Genomic DNA, 15,242 nt, shown 5'->3' on the forward strand with positions numbered 1-15,242 from the left:
AATTTAAATTTTAAGTATAAATGAATCAATATTGATACACAGATTAGTACACGACTGTACTTGTATATAACAAAACTCAAAAAACAATGCTAAGGAGTCACCCACCATGTATCACTGAACGTGTCTTCTAGTGTATTTTTAATTTTTTTTTAAAATATATTAAATATTTAAAAAGAATATACATATTTTCTAATAGTTACTTTCATATTTATTAAAAAAATAAAAAGTTTAGAACACACACGAGTAGTCAAAGTAAGGGAGCTACATGGTACTTTCCTTTGAGTTGTTACAAACAGTTACTTTTGTGTGACGGGTGCATTGGGCAAGGCTTGAAGAGGTGGCTGAGTGTAGTGCAGATCAAGGAGAGTTGCAGTTGTCAAGGAGCTAAGTTGTGAGTAACAGTTTTAACTGAAATGAAGGTGTAAATGAAACAATGTGTGTTTTGGCTTAAAGGAAGAGAGTCGTTTAACTTTTCATGTGTTGTGTTTCGAATTAATGAAAATGCGAGTTTTGGTTTCCTTTGTAATTCATAGCTGGCGTTTTATTCTTTGTTTGTTGCGTTTTGATTGTGAATAATTCTTGGCTAAATCCTTTACGACTGTAGTATATAAGCACTAAGCAGGAGTGAACTGATAGATTGTATTAAACAATTTTGTGGAGTTTAATTCTTAGAGATTGAGGATCCCTCGAAAATTATCTACAAGATTTACCATTGAATCTTGCTCATACATTCGAGTGTGGTGTGAGTTTGGGTTGTTAGTGTTTTCCTGTATGCATTCTTGGTGGGTTGCAAAGGTTCTACTAGGGTAGGTTTGATAAATTAGATCAGAATTTTGAATTGAAATAAAAATTTAAAATATTATTTTTGAATATTATTATTATTTTATAATTTAAAAAAATTGAATTGAAATTTAAAAAAAATTAAATTATTTATTATATTTTGTATAAGAACTTAAAAAAATTGTAATAATGAGATGAAAATTTTGAATTGATGCTTTTACCAAACATGCCCTAAGAAACTTATATTTTACGTATTTTTTATACTCACTGATGTGATTGACTAAAAGAGTTATTTTATATTATAAAAAAATGATATAATCAATTATATTAGTTAAGTATATAATGAGTACATAAAAATAACTCCACATAAAATTTTTATTTTTGTAATATATAAGAGAACCTATCAAACTTAATCCAAAAAGAAAAAGAAAAGAAAAATTACCCAGATCTCTAATCCCGAAGAAAACTGGAAACTCAAAGCGCTCTGAGTCTGGAGAAATAAGAGGTTTAGCAAATAATTATATTATAAAGTAAATAAGCAATAAATAACTAATAAAAATGTACAAATCCACAACCATGCATCAAGGGCTTTGCCAGCACTTTCGGAGGCCTAAAAATAAACCCAAAAAAGAAACACCAACTCAAATCCAACTTTGTCAATTGTAGCATCATCAATGAAAAAACCGAAAAATAAAAACAGTGTAGAGAACATCTGTGACATATTCTCTTACTGTAAGTAATCAAACTCTAGGAGCCCCATTTCAATGAACAAGATTTCAACTGTGGTAGACCTTGCATCAGCTTCATATCCAGACCGTAAATTGAAGGGACTTCAAATTTGTTTTAAACCTTTTGCATGATCATGATTGTTCGGCTTCACGATCACACTGCACTACCACCATCGACGAAAAGGCACTTACCATAGTCACCTACTTCTCATCACCCCCGATGCGGAAAATAAGAACTCCAATCAGCAAGGTTACCATTCTTGATCGATCTCTCTGTTTCTCGGAGATAGCCATTTGCAACACATCAAACAACCAAAAGGACCACCTTATTCCCCTGATACTTTCAGATTCCTAGTCAGAGAGTATCCCTCAGCGTTCTCCGTCATTGCAAACCAAACCCATATCCAAAACTAAAAAGGAAAGAAAAAAGATAAGTCACCCCAAAATTCGTGTTCCGGACCGGGTATCCACAGGGCTTCCATATAGCTCTATGATTGAGGTGTCAACCTCCAAACACGAACACAGGCATCCTCACCAGAGCTCACCACAGTGTACTGATCAGTGAAAGCTAATCCATAAACACCGCCCAGGTGAGCACCCTTTATGGTCAAACGGCTAGATGCTGGCTTGTCAACTTCGTATATTATGACACAAGTATCCAGTGATCCAGTAGCAACCATGCGGCTATCAGGAGACCAAGCAAGGCAGTTTACGCGAGCAGTGTGGTATAACATGTTCTTAAGCTTCACCTGAAAGAGATCATACGACAAAGGTGGAAGCTCACTCAACATTGTCATCTGCATAATTAATATATATATGTATAATGCCAGCTTATCATGTAAAGCTTTCAGAAATGCTAGATACAATTATGGGTTGTGCAAATGCCGCGCACTCTTTTTAAAAAAGAGTGGGGTCTATCATTAAAAAATTAATTTTTCCATGTGGGTTCCATATGTATTCACTTCTTTCAAAAGTGAGCGGCACTTTATGACTGTACTAGCATTAATTACTCTGTTTTTTTAGGGGGGATGGCATTTTAAATATATATTATATATTTTACCTATCAAAATAAATATTATATATATTTCAACAAAGGCTCCTGAAGAAGAGATCCTTTGTTGCTTGCATCCAGTTACAAGTGCTTCATTTAAATCAATTTTTCAACAACCATGCATTTCACTTCTCAGTAGAACAAAAAAGTGATATTGATTCTGTGCTTCCAAATGTTTTCCTTGCTAAAAGGATCATTGAATGGCCTCACCATCTTGTACATCGGTAGTGAAATCCATTACAAGGCAGGATAAATGAAATCCATTTTTTTTTATAAGTAAAATGAAATTCATATTGCCACACACATAGAAGCCCTAGAAGCGAAAATACCACTTCTCTAATTCTAACAACGTCAAGTATAGGTGCTCTAATGTCACAAGGAAAAAGAAATAAAAAATTTGATTGAGATGATTAATATACCTCTCGAGAGACACGATCCCAGACAACAACTTCTCGATTGAGATCCCCTGATGCAAACATTGAAACATCAGGAGAGTACCGTATGACACTAACAGCGCCCCTGTGTTTCTCAAGAACTGCCTCCTCTTTAAGTGTATCACCTGTGATAGAGTAAATGTGTAATTTACCATCCTGCCCACCAATAATAGCTTCCATGCCATCAGGTGCAATTGCAGATGCGGTTACGGTGAACCCAAGGTTAACGGTTGACACAACCTTAGTGCCATGGAGGATGACAACTCCAGAATCAGTCGAAACCAAGGCAATTTCAGGAGAGAGAAGGGCAAGGCTCAAGTCTTTTGGTTGAGTGCCAATATCAACCGAATCTGCATCTCCACATTGATCCCCATGTACAGGAACTCTCCATATCTGGGTAGTCAAGAAAACAATAAGAAAAAAGAGGTCTTATGTTAGAAGACATCATAAACACTTTATTGACAAACAGGTAAATTACAAATATATAAAAAAAGTACATGCACAAGAAAGAGGCAGATTATGATTAATACACACAAAGAAGCAGAATGGTAAAGTGAGCAAAAAAAATATAATACTTGGTAGTACATTTCGGGCCAACTATGCATTGCTAGGATTGAAGTCTGTGAAAAGGTTAGAACAAAAGCATTCAATCCGCAACCAGTATTTCCAGCTGAATGCCACAAATTGGTAATTCAAAGCTCACGGGCCACCAAGGGTGGTGGCTCAATGGGCTTTGGGTTACTCCTAAGTAGTCAAGCATGTACTAGGTCCTAGGCTCGAATTTAAATATAGATTCACCTTAGACTATTGGTATCAGAGACCAAAGGATTCATTGATTTCTCTAGTGGGATTGGGATCTAAGCTATGGCTCAAACCTAACTTGAGGGAGCGTCCATGGTTTCCCACCATCTAGGACCCTCTTGTTCCATTTCCAGCAGTTTCCTACCTCCTGTTGTCCCCTTCTACCCTTTTTTATATAGCAAAAAATAAAAAATAAAAAGCTCATACAAAGCCATTAGTAGGACATTATGGTGTAGTTATTATCATATGGTAAGTTCAAATAATCATCTAAAGTAGTAAGAATGACTTCCTGTAAGTCAACTGTGTTTTTGGGAGTCCCAATAAGTTTAAATATGTCAAAAAAAAAAAAAAAGGGTCTTGTGACTTTTTGTAAGAAAAGGGTAAGTGACTTGAATCTTGATTGATTTATGAGCTAAAATGGCACACAATTACATATTAATGAAATATAATTTTTTTTTAAATAATCGAAAGTATTATTTAAAAAAAAGCAAAAGGTGGTACTTTTTTTATAAGCAGAAATAATTAAAGGTAATTTTATAACCAGAAATAATAAAAGATAATGAAAATAAAATTAAACTTAATAAGTAACCGCCACAATCCTGTCGTTATTGAACAAAATTCCCTTTCGAGCATGATCGAATTTAGAAGCCAAGACACCCAGTTTGTTAAACCCCCCCACCCCAACACACACACACCACACACATACAGACAAAAGTAAGACAGCAAAAGGGCCCACCATTAAAAATTTGCTTTAACCTATATTTTGACAAAAATTGATCTTACATAGTGCACAGTAACAATTTAATGAAAATAAAGTTAACCTTAACCCACAATTGCCACAATCATGTCGCTACTGAACAAAATCCCCTTTGGCCATGATCTAATTTAGGAGGCTTTAACCAATATGGTGACAAAAAAATGATCTTACATGTTCTTCCAAATGGAAGTAATATCTTATAATGTAAAAGGAAATTTCTGTCTAAAAGCACTATACTCATGTAACTATCCCTCAAGTTGAGTCCTAGGAAGAGGTTACAATTAGAATCAACCAGTACAAATATCAATTAGTAAGGTTTTTAACCAAATAAATTTTAAGGTGTACCTCAAATACTTTTCAGAGAGTTTTATTATTAGCCACTCAAATGAACTGAAAAGGAAATATCGCAATCATAAAGCCATAGATTCAGTATTTTTTAATGGAAAGTTATGCATGCATCCAGTAAATCTTGAAACCACGACCTCGTCCTCTTTTCTGTTCTTATGGGGGTAGGATGGTGCTATTTTAGCAAGAGGTCATTTGCATCATAAATTCAGTATTTCCCTATCATGCTATAATCCTCAAATTATTAAGGTAAGGGATTTCATAAAAAGACTATAAAGATAAAGATGCTTAATACCTTATTGTCAAATCCAGATGTAACAATCTCTTCTTCAACAGCAGCCAAACATTTGATTTGAGAATTATCTTTCCTCTGTAGTCTGCCACTATATCCAACACCTTGAATCCATTTGATTATCAAACCGTCATAGCTGCAAGATACTATAACTTTTGGGTCATTTTTTAGAACGACTAATGAGGTAACATTTTTCATATGTCCAGACAATAATACTGGAGCTTTATCAAGATCAGTTGCAGAGAACAAGCTAATTGTGCCGGCAAGAGAAACAGTTACAAGATGATCATTTTGCCAAAGACAACCAACTAGCATGTCTTCCACACCACCAGAACCTGGAGAAGTCAACGTTTTCTTCACCTTCCCATTACCATCCTCAGATATGTCCCATATCTTTGCAGATTTGTCAGCAGACATGGTCAGAACCTACAAGGAAGTATGAAAACAAATGTCGGCACATCGTCTCATGGAATTTATGTCCTTTAGAACCAGTTTGCAGATGAATATAGATAAAGACGCAGAGAATGAAGGAACATAAAAAGGGCATTACATGCATGCACTTACGATGGTTTATTCAAGCCATTTTAAAACAGAATTAGGAAAGATAGTTCCACTGGCATTCCCAACATGATTTTCACATTTTAGAGATTCAAATATGACAACAGTATAGAACTTTAGCACCTTGAGTGAGCCAAGTATAGAATTCACAATCCACTAGTTATGCTCCAATAAAAGGCCAACTCTAAGCTGACCTGTTTACCATCAGGGCTCCAGCTAACAGCATAAATGCTGCCCTTGTGGCCATCTTCAGAGGACAGCTCCCCGATCTTCTCAGCACTTTTGCCATCATATATTATACCTTTCTTATCAGAGCTTACAGTGATGAACTTACTGCCATCTGGAGAAAATCTTACACAATTAGCAAAATTTGAATGATCCCTGCACATCAACAAACCAAAACCTCTTTTACTGCAGTTATTAATGAATCAGAAAAGGCACCTGTTTCAGTTCTAAAATCAAGCGTTTAATCACTCTAACAGTAAACTAGTAAACAGGATTCAGAAACAGGACAACTTGAAAATGCAAAACTTTGCAGTCCCTACGTAGGATAAAGTCATAACGGGGACACAGCACTATAAGACAAAGATACATGCACGCCCACTCGCACACAAACACAATCATGCATTCATTACATATTTAGAAAAGTTAAATTCACGCGAAAAAAATAACCCACTAAAATATATTCCATTGAATAAAAAATACTTTGTAGAAAAGAATACAAATGGTAAAGATGTAAGGGTGCTCAATAACAACAACAGAGGACTTCATATGCAATAAAAAGGCATAATTCTTTAAGAAAAGCTTCAATTATAATTAGTTGGGTAGCTTTCACACACATACAACATGGTCTAAATAATTTTCATTTTTGCTATGAATCAGTTAAAACTGCGCGCCTAATTCATAAAAAATATGCCTCAAAAACTGAAGCCACGGTTCACATGACTGCATCATTCATCACAAAGAACTTAATCATTGACATCACGACCATTCTTAAGCTGCACAACAGAGAGGTTGGTAGTAGCAAGCAAACAAACATACAGACAGACAACCTGTGGGATAGCTTGAATTTAAAAGGCGGTCCTTCGTAAAAATTCACCAGGAAATCCTCTCCGCATGTGACGATCCGAAATGGCCTTGTCGGCTTGAACGCACAGCTTAATACTCGCCTAGAGTGCCCGTCAAACTCACCAACATTTGTCCCTGAATCCCACCTATCCACGACGAGGTCATTTTCTTTATAAACATTTTCTATTTAATCTCCCTCACTTAATTTCGCAGTTACTAAACAGAATTTACGAGAAAAAGAAAGGGAAAAAAAAAAAATCCTGTCAACTTACATGAAAGCGCGAACGAAGGATTTTCCTTTGCCTTCGCCGCATGCGACGATCCTCATCCCGTCGGGGGACCACTGGAGATCGTCAATCCGACCGGAGAGGACCTTGAACTCCTTCTTCAAAACGAACTCATTGCGCGTCCCCCAGATCCGAACGGCCCCGGAGACGTCGGCGGAGGCGATCCACTCGCCGTTGGGGGAAAATCGGGCGACGGTGGCAGGGTAGGCGTGCTCTGCATAGACGGAGACGTCGAGGGGGTTGTCGAGGTTGAGGATGATCACGGATCTGCCATTAGTATATAAGATGGTGTTGGATTTAGGGCTGCCGGAGATCAAGATCCCCCGGCCGCGCTCGGCGGTTGGGACGCACGCATAGGTCTCTGCGAGTTGAGTCATTTTTTTTTCCCTCTTCAGTTAATCAGAAAGCCTCGGACAAAGGGATTTGAATGGCGTTGCTTTTTATATATTGGATTTGGGGAGAGAATGCATGCACTGCAACAGTTCGTGCATTTCTTCGGATCTGATCGTTAAGTGAAGAATTAAAAAATTAAATTTTTTTACAAACTTCTTTCATTTTAATGAGTTATTATACTTTCGAATTATTCTGTAGAGCATATTATTTAAAAAAAAAAAATTCTATACAACACATCCACATTTGAGTCACATGTCATTACAATGAAGTAACATTGTCCATCCATCTTTATATTTAGAGAAATGATAAAGCTATCGAGAATTTATACATATATTTTGTATTTATTTTTTTAATTTTTTTTATTAATAGTTAAGGAAGTATTTTTTTAATGATTTTGTATTTTTTTGTATTTTTAAATATATTCAAAGAGGTTTATAAAATAGTTGAAGAAAAAATAAAAAAAAGAAAAAGAAAAAATAATTTACACTATTCAGTACCCATTCGATACTAAATTTTCTATGGGAGTAGCAGTACTCTTATATTTATTCTCTTAAAAAATAAAAATCATCTAAAGGTGATAAGGTGTGACACTATTTCTTGTGGGATAAGAGTGTGATTTATAACATTACTTTAAATGTTAAGGTTAGATTTGTAACATTTAAATTTTAAAATTTATCTTATAAATTAAATTATGACTTGTAAACAATATGTGGTGTAAATATTTTAGAATAACAGTAATTTTTTTTATAGTATAAAGATTTTACATTGTATCAAATTATGTTATTTTATAAGAGATCGAGAAGGTTAAATATTAAGTTCAAGATGTGCAAATTTCGTATAGTCTATTTGAAATAAGTGGGCCTACAATAAAAAAAATAAAATATTTTATACGAGTCTCATATATGCTTTTTTTTTTTTTAAATAATTGCGTAAGATATCGACTTTAAAGACTTCTACAAATCATTTTTCTTTATGAAATAATAGACAAAATATTTCTCAAAAGTTATAACTCATATTTTGAATTAAATATCAAATAATAATTTTAATGATTAAATTAAATAGTACGAACATATGGTAAAGAGTTCTTTAAATTTAAAAAGATCCCTATAAAGTAATTCTTTATACAAGAGACTTGATTTCCCAACTTTCCAAATGCTAAAGTATTAAGACATTTGATGTTCCATTCCCTTTCCTTGGCAAAAGTTTTCGAATATTAGTTTTGACCTTTCTAAATGGCGAGCTATGGAATATTTTATATGCCAACGTACTTCCTTAAAGAAATGTATGAGATACTATATGCTTTAATTTGCCCAAACGACACTTTATGAGATACTTGATGTCTTGATCGACGTCCTTCCCCCAAAGAAACGTGTGAGATACTATGTGTATCCATCAATAAATCTATTCATCAGCCACTTGAAATTTCCTTCACCACACTGTGATGTGGTGAACCAGGTCTAAATAGCATGAGTTGAAATTTGAAATTGGACTCTCTCTCTCTCTCAAATTTTTAAAGGAAAACTCTTATTGCAGGCATAACGCGGACCCATTTGCGCACCAACAGCTGATGTGGATTAATGAAACGAGACGTTTTGATTAGATATTTCCCTTGGTCTATTTCCTCTTCATTGTAAATGAAAACGCCGCATTTTGTACAGAGCGGGAATTCTTTCCTCTTCGTTTTTTGAATGGTTTCAATACCTAACTTTTTCAACACTTAACTTTCTCTTCCCCCTTTCTTCATTTCACACTTTTCCAAAAGTCACCCCCCTCTTGCGCGTGATGGAGAAACTTCGAGCTAGAGGAGATCATGGCGATTTCTGGTCGACTTCCTCTGTGCATGGTGGTGGACGTCGAACGAGGAGTAATGCGGTTCCAGTTGCTGCCACGGAGGGATGCTTCGAGGGATCGTGAGGTGGGGCTGGGCTACGGCGTTGTCGATGGTGGCATGAGCCAGTTCGATGGTGACAGATTGGCTTCCGCTGTTAGGAAAGAAATGGTGGTTTCCGTTTAGCGTCGATGGTGGTTGTAGGGAGGAGTTGGCATTGCTCTGTTTTGGAAGAGAGAAACAGGGAGGAGTTTTGGCGTGGAGGATAGGACCTTTGGCAGTGCTCTGTTTTGGCATAGAGACTAGAGAGAAACAGGGGCTTCACGGTACAGGGTGGTGGCAGCATGGAGGAGGCTCAAGGTGTGGAGCTAACCGTGGAGGTGGCTGCATATTGGGTTGGTTTGGTGGTTAGTTAGCCATGGCCATGAGTATTAAATGAGTTAGTTTTTGTTGTGAAATGAACAAGTATGGAGAGGTCGATAGAGCCCCAGTTGGCACCGAAGAGGACGGAGGTGGGGCTTACATGGAGGAGGATGACAGCGTCACCGGGGCAAATGTAGTGGTGGACAGCCCAACGGACAGCGTAGGCAGATTCATCGGAAAGATCGACGGCCACGATGAAAATGCAGAGGACGTGCTCGCAGAGGTGCTCGCAGTGGCTACAGTGGACGGACGGGAGAGAAGAACTCTTACTGTTACAGCGGACGAGAGGGAAAACTATAGAACTTTCATACAAGGCGTCGTCTATCCGGGAGAGAAGAACTCGCAGAGGCTACAGCGGACTCATCCGAAGCTCGTGTTTTCTCTCTTTTTACTGTTTTGTTTGTTTGTTTTTTTTTACTTGCCACGTCACCAATGGTCTGCATTTTCGTCCACGGCATGCTTGCATATAGAAGGAATCAACTTCAAAAGACCCCCTCAACCCTCTCTCTCACTTCTTTCAGAAAACCCTTGATCTCTCCCTCTCTCTCTCTCTCTCTCTCTCTCTCTCTCTCTCTCTCTCTCTTCCTCCCATGCTAACCCTCCATCCTTGTCCTTCTTACTTCCTCTTAACACACGATAGAATTTTACTTTGTGTCACTTGCAAACTCCATACAGTTTCTATCTCTCTTGTAAACTCAAGTAGATGTCGAAGAGCTACCGTGCCTACGTCCAAATTTGCGATCATGTCACGATAAGTTTTCGGTCGAACCTTGGTTGTTGGTTCCCCAGTACACTGACAGGGTAAAATAACTTTTCTGGTATAAACTGATTTGCCCAAGGTTATTTTCTAGAATACCTTGTTTTTTGGATGTTGTTTTATGGTATACATTAGTTTTTGGAGGTTGTTTTCTGGTATATACACTATTGTTGTGTGTAATGTTTTCTATGGAGGTTGTTTTCTATTAATTTTTGTATAAATATTTGAATTTTGTTGGTGCCCATCAGCTGTTTGATGGAATTATTGCTTACCCAGAAGATGATTCCTCACTAGTTAAAGATACCACCACTACCACGCTACCAAGAAATTGCAAACCTTGAGTAGCTATTGAAGCCATGTTTCTTGACCAGTGGAAGAATAGACCGTTGTCAAACTGTTGCTAGTTAAAGACAGAGGAAGTTCAACGTCTTGATTTGGACTTATGAGGTTTATTAAGCCCAACGAGTCGAATTCTTTTTGGGGTGGGGAAATTTGACGGAGTTCAAGTGTGCGGAGGACTCATGCACAACCAGATGATGCTCAGAGTTAGTAGTTATCAATAGGACTAAGTGAGTAGTTATCTAAAACCTAGTTAGTAGTTATCAATAAGGGATGAATGCCCATATCGTTGTTATTGTCTCTAGTCATAGCGTATTGTCATCTTATATGTAGTTATCTTTATTTACTATTAAAGTAGTTTTCTATTTGAGATTATTTAAGGATCTGAGATGTATGATGAAAGGATTTTTTTTTTTTTTTTAATTTTTATGAGTTAATAAAGGTGCATGTTTGATCCTAAAATGGATATTTATGGTGAGACACCAGAATGGAGTACAAATTCTATATGTTAGGGAGGTCATGCTTCACCAAAACTTCAAAACAAAAATACACATCTATTAGAAAGGAATATGTATGCAGTCCTATATATGTACAATTAATACAAAAAACTTACTACATGTTTCTTCTTTCTCTTGGTTGCAGCCTTTTCTACAACTGGAATCTTTCTGTTTGTTGGGGGTCTCCATTTTCCTCGAAAAACGTCAAAACTTAATATTTTCTTACCATTGTCCGCGACCACATTCTCTTTGACCTTGATTGAACCGAATTCAAGTGTTAAGCCATTAAATTTATGCTTCAACTTATCTAAATGGTGTAGGAATGCTTTGACATAGTCATCACTTAGGGATACACAATTCGTTAATTTCAAAATTCTTTTCACCACAACCTTATACCTCAGTGCGTCTACAATGCTCCACAAGTCATCATATATACTTTTGACTAGTGTATATCTCATCTTTAAGTCATTTCTCTATCAATCTAAAACATATTATTTCTCTTGCAGCACATTAATGTTCTTCATTTAACTTCTCATCCCTCATCGTTATATTAAACTGAGTATTGGACAATTTTGACATGGTTATCAGGGGAAATTTGTACCAAAACATCGAAAGTGGAAATGCAACCCTGCGTGCTGACAAGTGTGCAATTACATAAAATCATGCACTACACCTCTCTTTGGACCTCTTTAAATTTTGCATTTGTATACAACGTTTGAAACTACTTCTCAATGCGGAATGGGGATATGCATGAAATCATTTGGTTCTAGCAATTGAAATCAACTGTCGCCTTGACCTCCATTTTCTTCCTCAGAATATTGTTAAATTAATCGGTAGATTCCTTCAATGTCGTACCAAAATGCTCAAACCTATTGAAGAAAGCATTCATGCTTTTGGACCCTTTTTTGTGCTAGTGCCATCACAAAATATACTTTTCAAGTAAACTGGTACCTAGTATGACCTCTCGTTGTACAATCTTTGTAGCCATGCATTATCGCCATGGTCATACTTCTGAAGTAGTTGCCCCCACTTGTCCTCAAATTCTGTGCAAGTCTATGAATAATATAGGGCACTCTAAATGGAAGTCTTCAACCCTGCATTGAAATGGGAGTGGGATCCCAATTTCTCGATTGCATGATATGCCAGAGATAATATCTATGGTGATTGTCTTTGAATAAAATGGTAAGAGCATCCTTACTAACTTATGCAAAAGTCAAAATAAGCTCACTTTTTAACTGTTACAAATCAAACCACTTGTAGTGGATTAGGCAAAATCAAATATTCTGGCTTTAAGCTACAGTGATTGTAAAGATAAACCAAATTTGATCCTTAATGTTTAAATATCAAATCCTTATTTATTATTTATCTGTAACTCTCCCTCTCTCCTCAATGCATCTGAAATCAGTTTCTTTCCCTCAAATTCTTTTTCCCACTTTTCACTTCTCTTCTTCCTTTCATTCTGCCTCGTGAAATTCTTGAATGAGCTTGGATATGGCAGGGATGCCATATCTAAGCTCTCTTATTCCTTTCGCATTCTCCTCTTCATTGCTCTCTTCTTCCTTTTACATTTTCCTCTCCGTTGCTCAATTTCCTCGCATCACAATCTCTTTCCTCGTCTCTCTCCGAAAGATTTCTCTCTCTCTCTCTTGGATATGGCAGAATCTAAGAGCAAAGCTGAATCTATAAGGGAATGGGTAGCATAAGCTTCGAACAGTTGTTATTTCTTTTTCCATTTTCCACGATTTAGTCTTATTTTCTTCTCTTCTCTCTCTCTCTCTCTCTCTCTCTCTCTCTCTCTCTCTCTCTCTCTCTCTCTCTCTCTCTCTCTCTCTCTCTCTCTCTTCCCTTCTGTTTTAGGGTATTTTCTTGTATGGGGGTTTCCAATTAAGATTTGCATATATTTGATTTTGATTTTGAAACAGGAGACGTTTGATTTTTTTCGTGGTTTTTTGTTTTTGTTATTTGGATGTGTTTTCATATTGCAGAAGGGTGTCTTTGGATCTAATTGATACATTCATTTAATGTATCTATAAAAATAGATTGTTGTTTTTTTTTTCTTATTTGCATTTGTCATTTTTTTGGGAGAAAGGGTGTTTATGGCTTAGCGGACTAGCAGGCTTAACCAAATATGAAAACTAGTGTCAAGATTATTCACGCCAAGTAAGTTTTGGTTGTTTTGATGAATATTAATTTTGTAGTTTTGATATCTAATTGCGATTTAAGATATGGTTTTTTTTTTTTTTTTTTTTGTATGCTTGTGAAATCTATTGCTTTGGGTATATGTGGCTAGTTTTGAGAATGTTGGCCATGTGTTATGGACGTGTCTTGCAACTAAAGATGTTTGGTCTATTAGTTGCAAGAAAATATAGAAAATGAGTCTTGAGGGTGCTGACTTTCATGGTATATGACAAGCATTGGTTGACAAGCTTGATAAAGAGGAATTGCAGGAAGCTGCAATGATATTTAGACAAATCTAGTTTCAAAGAAATAGTTTTGTGCATGATCAATTGTTCAAGCATCCCTAATTTCTTCTCAATAAAGTCAGAACTGAAATTGACTTATTTAATTGAGTGTAAGCTTCTCAGAACAGAATTGTTACAAGAAGCTTAAATGTTTCTCAATAGCAGATATGGTTGAAACCACCAGTAGGGTATTATAAGCTCAATTGGGATGTGGCTGTACAAGTCGAGGTGGGGCTAATTGGTATTGATACTATCATTAGAGATTGTGCAGGCAGAGTAATTGGAACATTAAGAGCCAGAAGAGCACTAAATTTATGCCCTTTCAGTGGAGAGGCATACGCTTTGATGTTGGGAGTCAAATTTTGCAAGGAGATAGGGATTCAAAATATTAAGTTAGAAGGGGATGCCCTTAAGGTGGTGAACATCTTAAAAAATCCAAGTTTGGACTGGAGTTATGGGGGTTTGCTAATTACACATACTAGATATTTGCTTAACTTGTTTGCTGACTGGTCTGTTTCTCATATAAAAAGGGAAGGCAATCAAGCTTCACATGGTTTGGCAAAGGTAGCTCTATTATATATTGGGGATCTATATGAAGTAGAAGTTGTTCTTGAATGTATCTTTCAATTGGTTTGTAAGGAAATGTTATAATACGTTTATGAATGAGATCAAGTTCTTATTTCAAAAAAAAAAAAAAAAAAAAAAAAGGTATGTGTGGCTAGTATAGGTTTATAATTTAACTAGATAGTAATAGAGAGTAAATCCTTTTGGTTGGTTGATAAGGTATAGAAGTTAAACCTTCACCCTACGTTATTTGATGTGTGCTTTTCTATAGGGAAAGAATAACAAACTTAGGCAAATGCGATCAGAATACTTGATTGATGATCGTCTCATAAGAATAACAAACTTAGGCAAATGCGATCAGAATACTTGATTGATGATCGTCTCATTTTATTTTAATAAAAAAACTAAAAAAATAATTTAAAAAATTAAATATTTTTTAAATTATTAATTACTCATTACTATATAATAAATAAATGGATAATCTAATGTAAAGATTTGATGTGAATAGCTAAAGTCAAATTCATCTTATATTATTTTATTGTTATATAATTAAAAAATAGCTATTCCAATATGGAGACTTATGTAGATAGAATAGTCAAAATTTAAATTCATTTTACATTCATCAAAATTATCCTTTACATATACATAATCCATTAACAATACTCTAATAGCACTTTTTATTGCTTGGTCTTTATGATGGCTTTAGTAGCCTAACCATTCATGTACTTCAACCATGCTCGGAACAATAGGCCAAAGTACTTGTGTTCTCACTTGGAATTAAGCCAGTTTCTAATGGTATGGATTGCTCATGATGGTTTACATCAACAAAAGGAGGAAAAGACATACCATGCCTATTTGTTAGATACGTCATATTGAAG

The 15,242-nt window shown here is 35.9% G+C and overlaps 1 protein-coding gene across 1 annotated transcript; it reads right to left on the reverse strand.

The window, feature by feature from the left end:
- Positions 1 to 1,286: 1,286 nt before the first annotated feature.
- On the reverse strand, positions 1,287 to 7,601 carry LOC122296468 (actin-interacting protein 1-2). The gene is made up of 6 exons (XM_043106211.1): positions 7,087 to 7,601; positions 6,799 to 6,960; positions 5,941 to 6,127; positions 5,192 to 5,614; positions 2,979 to 3,386; positions 1,287 to 2,257 (listed from the first exon to the last, which is right to left on the reverse strand). The coding sequence occupies exons 1-6, from the start codon at positions 7,476 to 7,478 to the stop codon at positions 1,997 to 1,999; spliced, it is 1,833 nt and encodes a 610-aa protein (XP_042962145.1). The 5' UTR covers positions 7,479 to 7,601; the 3' UTR covers positions 1,287 to 1,996.
- Positions 7,602 to 15,242: the final 7,641 nt, after the last annotated feature.

This window comes from Carya illinoinensis, chromosome 15 (genome assembly GCF_018687715.1).
Source record: "Carya illinoinensis cultivar Pawnee chromosome 15, C.illinoinensisPawnee_v1, whole genome shotgun sequence".
Classification (NCBI taxonomy): Eukaryota; Viridiplantae; Streptophyta; class Magnoliopsida; order Fagales; family Juglandaceae; genus Carya; species Carya illinoinensis.

Bases quoted from the DNA above. Each gene is read 5' to 3' on its own strand.
- LOC122296468 (XM_043106211.1), bottom strand. From the start codon at position 7,478: ATGACTCAACTCGCAGAGACCTATGCGTGCGTCCCAACCGCCGAGCGC. The intron at 6,128-6,798 runs GTTGTCTGTCTG...GTTGATGTGCAG, and splicing joins AAATTCAAGCTATCCCACAG to GGATCATTCAAATTTTGCTA. The intron at 3,387-5,191 runs GTATTAAGCATC...TTGACTACCCAG, and splicing joins CATCTGGATTTGACAATAAG to ATATGGAGAGTTCCTGTACA.